General features: G+C 43.7%; 1 protein-coding gene across 3 annotated transcripts in view; it reads left to right on the top strand.

Annotated features, from left to right (window-relative positions):
* Positions 1 to 7,708, top strand: part of tmeff2a (transmembrane protein with EGF-like and two follistatin-like domains 2a) — a 71,372-nt gene that overhangs the window by 23,800 nt on the left and 39,864 nt on the right. For all 3 annotated transcript variants that reach the window (XM_027006793.3, XM_081720914.1, XM_081720913.1), the window contains exon 3: positions 6,341 to 6,470. In XM_027006793.3, the coding sequence (XP_026862594.3) occupies positions 6,341 to 6,470 (130 nt within the window). The remainder of the gene's footprint in view (positions 1 to 6,340; positions 6,471 to 7,708) is intronic.

Raw genomic sequence — 7,708 nt, 5'->3', positions numbered from 1 at the left:
TATAACCCTTGACTAACGTTACACTCAACTCTGGCCATTTTAGAGTAAAAACATTTCATGCCTAAGCTTAAACCTTTGGGGGATTGAGCCCCAAAATTAAGTTCCAGCACCACCACTGGAATGAACTTCAAAAAACAGAACAAGGAAGCGTAGCTATAATAATGGTACCACACATTTCAATAAATGAATTTTTTTTTATGATTACAAATAAACAAACATACAATCATCTAGCAAGCACAATGCCTTTGTCTAGTCAGAGGTTCATTTTAAAGTGCTGTGAAGCAGCCGAGCTCTTCAGCATTCTGCCTTCTCTTTAATGCTGTTAACGTGAAGTGAAGCGTGACGTTGTGGGTGAGCTGGACGTCCGGCGCCTGAGCTGAGATATGTTTCCACATTTTAATAGTACATTTAAAAATCTAAAATATAGCACAATAATGTGCTGACAAAATGTATTTTGCACTTCATTTAACCTACATTTAGCCCAAACCCCCGAATTTGAATGGAAAATGTAAAAACCGAATACCTATCCAAGGGAAAAATATCCGAACAGTAGGATATTTGGGTCTCGCCTTACTGCGATCTTGCCACTAGTCTTGGTGCCTGTTTTTGCTTCTCTGTCCTGTCATCCTGGGGCTTTTAACGTGTCAGGACCACTGTGCCAAACCCTTCGCACTGCATGAATGACTCAAATGCAGCGTCTCGGACGCGGCTGCTTTATTTCCCTGTGGTCTGATGTTCCACCTGGGGCTCAAAGCCACAGTCACTTTATTCCAGTACTAGTATTCACGTATGTTGCATAATGAAGAAGTTTGTCTTTGTGAGAGAAACCACGTACGACGTGTAATACACTAACCAGACGAGACAATTCCAAGGCCTGTCTGCAAGTAGTCCGAAAACCTGCCCTCCCCGCAGACTTCCATGGTTGAGCCAAAGCCGTTTAGAGCCGACCTTCGGATTTCCACTAAAGGCCACTTGATAGAGGGATTGTAGAAGGACAAGTGGAGCACCGCGGTCAGCCAGGGTCAAAGTCCTGGAATTCAAAGCGGCCCACGTTCCCTCGTGCCCTTCAGGCCTTCAACAGATTTGTTCTCCTGATAAGGATCAGATGCTGTTAACTGATACGCAGCAGATAGTGCAGCTGCAAACATACGTGAAAGGTGGGGGGGTTGGGGCAGATAGCTTGTCTGTGACTGTGTCTTTGCACATGTCAGGTTAAATTGAGGGAGAATGTGAGTGCATGTCGGTAGCCACGCTCCATGTCTCTCCCCTGGCTGTTTGCAATCATGGCCTCTCACTCACCGTGCACTTTCCACATCACTGTGAGCTCTCATGTTTCTCAACTCATGCTGCCTCAGCCGTATTAATGCGTCCAGAGGTCGGTTTTCACAAAGGCGTTTTGGGTGAAAGTAGGGATACATAATGTCTAATGATGGTGGTGCACGGGATCATGTGGCGGGATGCATAATTAACTTGATATGCCCATTTCTTATCAAGCTTCTGTAGATCCCAAGGAAGAGTCGCTTGCACAAGGATACTTTTATTTTTTGCCTTTACTCCGTTTCATTCAAAGCCTCTCCATTAGTGTCTCCAGACTGAGAGACCATATGGGGGACTGGCATTAGCCCTTGAGACATCTTGCCATTTTAAATATAACATGCTTGGATTTCACACTCGCTCACTCACATACTTATGTTTCACAGGCATGCAGAGCCTATGCGCAGTACACAAACATGTACACGCTAAAATAAACACATGCTAAAATGAACCGAGTGAGCCATGCACAGTAATCGCACGCATGCACATTTTAGCGGCACACGTGAGTCATCTTGCTGCTGCTGTGTGCGTGCAGCTCTGGAGGTCTGGGTTCCCTTCTCTTAGATCAGCCGTGTCCCTGGTTCATCGAGCTCACCCCGATCTGCTGCGTTCACGTACACAGTAGCTGTTCCTAATGTCTTAGAGGGGCTTACGCAGTCTTGCACAGTGTTAGGTCTGAGTTATTGCAGCACTGATCTCTAGTTAGTCCGCACTGTCCTCCCGTGGCCGACTCTGATTGCTTGTCTCAGTACAGGCCATTCCTCTTTGTGCGAGCTCATTCGGACTTGCCACGTTTAGCACGGATGGATTGACATGTCGCTGGATGAATGGACTTATTTTGTGGTGCTAGGCGGATGAATGGATGGCCTAATGGAAGGATTGATTAATGCTTAAGTGGGAGGCGAGGTCTGATTAATTGATAGATGTACTGAAAAAAATGGAGGCAGGAATGAGTAGTCACATGGTACTAAAACACACCATCAGACCTCTTACATCATCCGATAGCTCCCCATGTTCACTGTCACTGAGATTACAAATGAACCAACACATTTAGGGAACACAGATCCTCATAAACGTGCATCAGTTTCGCAGCACTGGACAATGAGTGAGTAGTGATGTGTTAAAAGTGGGCCTCTGTGCTGGACAACACACTGCTGTAGGATGCCAGGACAGCGGTTACCGACTCGTGTAGTGTATGGGAATAAAAGGGAATGACAGAAATGTGTGCAGGAGTGAGCGAACGGTTTCTTTTCTACATGCAAGAGTCACAGCACCCCCTGCAGATCGTTAGTGGTACTGCCTTATACGGGTCCTGGCATTATACAAAGATTCACATCATTTAAAATATGGCATATAGGCACTTCACATTGAATATAAGACACAGTTTACCATCCGCAACAAATCACCTTTGTGAGCAAACACATTACTGTGTGATAATGTCACCTATTAGTGTGTGTGGCTTATAAGACTGCATGTCATCAGTGGCTCACAGTGCACCTGTCTGGGCTGGTTGCGGCATGTCCTCACACTGCATTTGTGTGTGAGTGACACCACTGGGTCTGGATTATGTTGTTATTAATCACATGCTACCATCTTTCTTGGAACATATTCTAAAGTCCCATTCTTTCCAGCAGTGTGCATCTCTCTGCTATATCTCTCCAGAAGTCCTTATGCCATCCATTTATCCGGATCTGTCTATACCTAAGCAAACTGGTTTTCCTTTTCTACAGTGCTGGCATATGGAGAGACTTGCTGTTGCACACAGCCCCTGACTCACATCCCTTTCAGCAATAGCACCCTAAGCAGTCAAGCTCCATGTGATGTGCTGTTAACGCATGTGACCAAAATCAGATCAACGCTTGTCAGTCCTTTTCTCCTGTAGCTGTGCCAAACTGCTTAACAGTGCCTTCAGCTGTGGGGAGAACAGTTGCTATCGCTTCCCACATCTACAGCTACGCTTCCTAAAGGATGGAGGTTCTAATACCCCCCCTTCCCTCGGGGGGGCCAAGTATAAAAAGACTGAATCGCAGGGGCTCGACAAAACAGGCGCCTCTCAAGACACCCCGGGGTCCTTCAGGGCATCTTTCACGCTGTTGCATCATGCCTAGCTAAAAGCTAAGCTTGATTGAAAACTCTGAGCTGTAGAGATGCAGAGAAAGAAGGGGGTTTTGAAAGCAGTGAGAAGGCAGTTCCCAAAGCTCTATTCTTCCATGCTTCCTCTGTTTCTCTCCCTCTATCTCTCGGTTTCTCTGCCTCTACCTCAGTCTCTCTGTCCCCTCCTCTTTCTCTGCTTCCCTTGCATCTATTTTGAGACCACACAGTCTTTCATAACTTATCATTCTTTTCTCATGAGATTTCTCTATCTCTTTATATCCTGCAATCTCTGTGCTGCTCTATTCTCACTGAGTGGCTTGGAGCACAGTTGCCCATCTTTAATTCCACTCTATCTTCTCTCTCTTTCTGTATCTCTCTCAATTTGTCTTTCTCTCTCTGTCTATCTTTGTGTATGTATCACTCTAACTCTATTTATCTGTCTCTCATCAATCTATATCTTTTAATAGATTTCCCTTTTTTTTCCCTAGGAGAGAGGCTTTGAGATTCCTGTAGTTGTCCGGTAATTTTGATTAACGTAACAGTGAGCCACTTGCTTCTCATCATGGTTCTTTCTTGTTTGCCATAATGTTCCTTGTTAAAGGAGAGGCTGAAATACATTTTTTTAAAAAGCCTTCCTGAAATGACTAGGAACACAATCAGCTATTCTGTGAGGTTATTCTCGAATGATAAACCTCTTCCTTGTCTATCGCCCTATCCAGCATGACCAAAGTGACGCCTTCGCATGTCCGCCCTTGCTGTTTCTCCATCTCATTATTTCTCTCTCATCTTTCCCTCTCTTTTCCTCTTGATCTCCCACTCTACCGGCTCGCCCTCCCTGGCTCAGGCCCCACCATTATGCCACCTCTCGATGTGTAAAGCAGCAGGCACAGAGCAGCCTCCAGAATTACTGGGCACGGTTCTTTTCTCTAACCCCTTACCAACTGGCCACTGTCCATGCTGTGGCCAGGACAGCGTGTGAACAGACAGGCCAGTGCCTCGCCCATCTCTCTCGCTCTCGGGTTCCCAGTCCACTGTGCATATGGCATCGGGCGCAGACAGGCTCTCTCTCCCATGCCGTGGCCAGGTGGAGGCGTGTGTGGCATTTGCATATTCGCCCCAGATACCCACATGAGGTGTGGCTGTACGCCAGTCTCCACCACGCCACACCCACTGCATGCTCCGAAAAAGAGAGAAGCAGTACAAACAAGACTGTTTTGGTGCTTTGGGCTTTTCTGGTGAAACAGGCAGGATGTATTTCTATTAAAGACTAGAGTGGGAGCTACAGCCACTGTCACTGATGTGCAACCAGCACCCCAGCTCTGATTGTGGGTTTTGTTTTATACGGCTTCAGTTGCAATAACAGGGCACGACCTGCAACTCCCATCTTTCATCTCCAACTCTTTTTCATCCCTAAAACTAAATGCTGATAAGCGTGACCAAGGTGTCCAAGGTGCATCCTCCCTGAAGTGTTGCCTCCTGTTTACTGGCCAGGCTTCAGACCTCACCCTGCCCAGTAATAGCCAATCTACTGCCACCTGAGAACCTGGGAAGTGAAAAGGCTGCCAGGATACATTTCAGTCCTCTTTCCTGTGCCTTCATTTATATTCTACACACACACGCACACAGCCATTTTTTCCTCTGCTAGCTGTTTACCCAAATGCCGTTCTTCAGAGGCAGGAATTGCTAAAATAGCTGAGTTCAGTCCAGACATGTGAAGGCCGGTCCTCTTCATTTCCTTGTACACTTTGTTTATGCACAAATCAGGGTTGCTTGGATTAAACAAAGCCTAAAAGAAAAACGGCATCAAGGTTCATGGAAGGTTTTTGGCACAAATGTCTCGTGGTTTAAAACAGGGGTTCCTAAACCTCTTTTCAGGCTTCCTGTTTTAAGTAATGTAAGAAAGATTCCTGTAAATTACCATAGAGATTCTTCAGGGAGTCACATGACCTGGAGGTTGAGTGTTTGGCATGTTAAGAGCCAGTGAAATGTCTTTCCTTCATACAAGAAAAAGTGAATTCATGTCCCATAATTACTTTCCATATAATGTTTATAATGTGAAAATGTTTCCTATAGATAAGCTGCACGTATCGGCTTGCCAATAGCCAAAAGGGAACCATTAATGAACACTCACTGCCTTGATAAACACCTTTAATGAACACTCACTGCCCTGATAAATACCTTTTAACACAATTTCTTCCAGGTGCTTCACCTGGAAGAAACAACCTGGCAGGTGATATCTCTGTTTTGTACATGTTTAACACCCTAACAAAAGATCCAATTTGTAGTCATACAAATTATGTATGTTAATAATAGTTATTTAATAATCATTACATAACACATTAATTAAGCCTTAAATATATGTGTGGATATTGCAAGAAATTATAAGAGAAAAAAATTATGTGTATTTATTTAACTGCAATCTAAATGGTACTTATATAGGTAATAGCTGAGAGTTAATTTGCTGATTAAAGCAGGAGCACGGGAAACACATAACTACTTCATTAGCATATGTTTTTGTGTCTGGAAATTAGCCTTATGAAATTCTAAACAGGCAAAGTCAAAGATGGCCTCAGTCTTTCTCTGCATATTTATCTTCTGCAAGAAGCTTCAGAAGCACATAAAATAGAAGATGTCCAGAACTCTAAGTAAAGCCTTAATTCATAGTGGCTCAAAATATTATACTGGCCCATATTAAGTGGAATACTGTGTATTTTGATATGTTGGCCATTTATCCCAAATCCTTCTTACCCTGTCAATTCTCCTAATGTTTCTCTAATTTCTCTTTTTTTCATTTCTCATCTTTCATTTTTTCTCTTATTTCTCACTTCTCCTCTCATTTCACCTCTCTAATTTCTCATTTCTCCTCTCTTATTTCTCCTCTCTAATTTCTCACTTCTCCTCTCTAATTTCTCATTTCTCCTCTCTCCATCAGTGTAACAACGACTATGTCCCAGTGTGCGGCTCCAATAACGAGAACTATGAGAATGAGTGTTTGCTGCGGAGGGATGCCTGCAAACAGCAGACTGAGATTCTGGTGCTCTCCGAGGGATCATGTCCTGTTGGTAAGTCTGAGTGTGTGTACGTGTGTGTGTGTGTGTGTGTGCATTACTGTACCTCCCCACTTCAGTCTGACCCCCTCCCCCACATTGCTCTGCTTTGTGTGTGTGTGTGTGTGTGTGTTGCTGTAACTCCCACTCTGCTATGCAATTTCCTCACTTCAATGCATGATTCATATAGAGGGCCAATTATTGAGCCCTCAGTGAGCTGAAGCAGGTGGGGAAGAGCAGGAGCACCTGAATCCTGCAGCATAAAGGGCCTCCATCCCGGAAGTGGGAAACACTTGCATAGATCATGAAAACATACCTGCGGTTATGGTGGGTGGAGACCTGTAAGACATAACTGAGACTTATAATGATGCTGACATCACTGTGTTTAAGAAAATATAAAGCCCCTCTGGCTTAGCAGTCAAAGGGAAGTCTGAAAGAGGTAAATGAGTTATTTTTACATTTGTTTAAAAAGACTTAAAACACAAGAGCCACATTAAGAAAAGCAAACTCCAGGACTGGGTCACATCTCCAACAGTCATCAAGATAAAAGGTACTTTGAATGGAATTAAAGCAGTTGTGGCTTATTTTATGAATCGAGCCTAAAGGTTCATCTTCAGATTTATCCTCACTGCACAATTCCAGATCTAATTAAATTCATCAGGGGTTTTTCTTTGTTGTTGTTGCTTTTTGATTTAAAGCTTTACCTTAAAATGCTGTGAATTTCATAGAACCAAGGTCATCTTGTACATTTCACTATTGCTGAGTAGGAAGGTAAATAGTCTTGTATTGAACCAAAAAATTAAATACTGACTAAGTAAATGACACACGAGCCAAACCATGACCCATTAGGAACACAATTAGGAACAATTACCTGTCCCAGACTGAGCATGTCTCTAAGCAACCAGAGGTTATTTAAGGGTATCCAGAAAAGCCAAGTGGATTGGCCTGTTGCTAACATAACATTTACTCTTAAATATCTACTAACCGAGTTCAGCATTTTAGTGCATAAATCCTTCATTTTCAGTTTTGCGATAAAAGCACGCATTGAAAACCAGTTAACCACATCATAATCATTACCATGTGAATGTGGATGTAATTAACTGACCTGTGATTGGTACAGCAGTATACAAGAATCTTGGTATCATGATAGAGGCAACGAGCTTTGAGTCTCGCACCATATGGCCCTGACAGGCATCTTACAGCAACTGACAGGCATTTGAATGAAACTGAAGGCGTGGGTATCAGATGATTTA

The sequence above is a fragment of the Electrophorus electricus genome, chromosome 9 (genome assembly GCF_041902795.1).
Source record: "Electrophorus electricus isolate QZ-2024a chromosome 9, ASM4190279v1, whole genome shotgun sequence".
Taxonomy (NCBI): domain Eukaryota; kingdom Metazoa; phylum Chordata; class Actinopteri; order Gymnotiformes; family Gymnotidae; genus Electrophorus; species Electrophorus electricus.
Note: the sequence above shows the minus strand (reverse complement) of the source record. Positions and strands in the feature narration are given on the sequence as shown.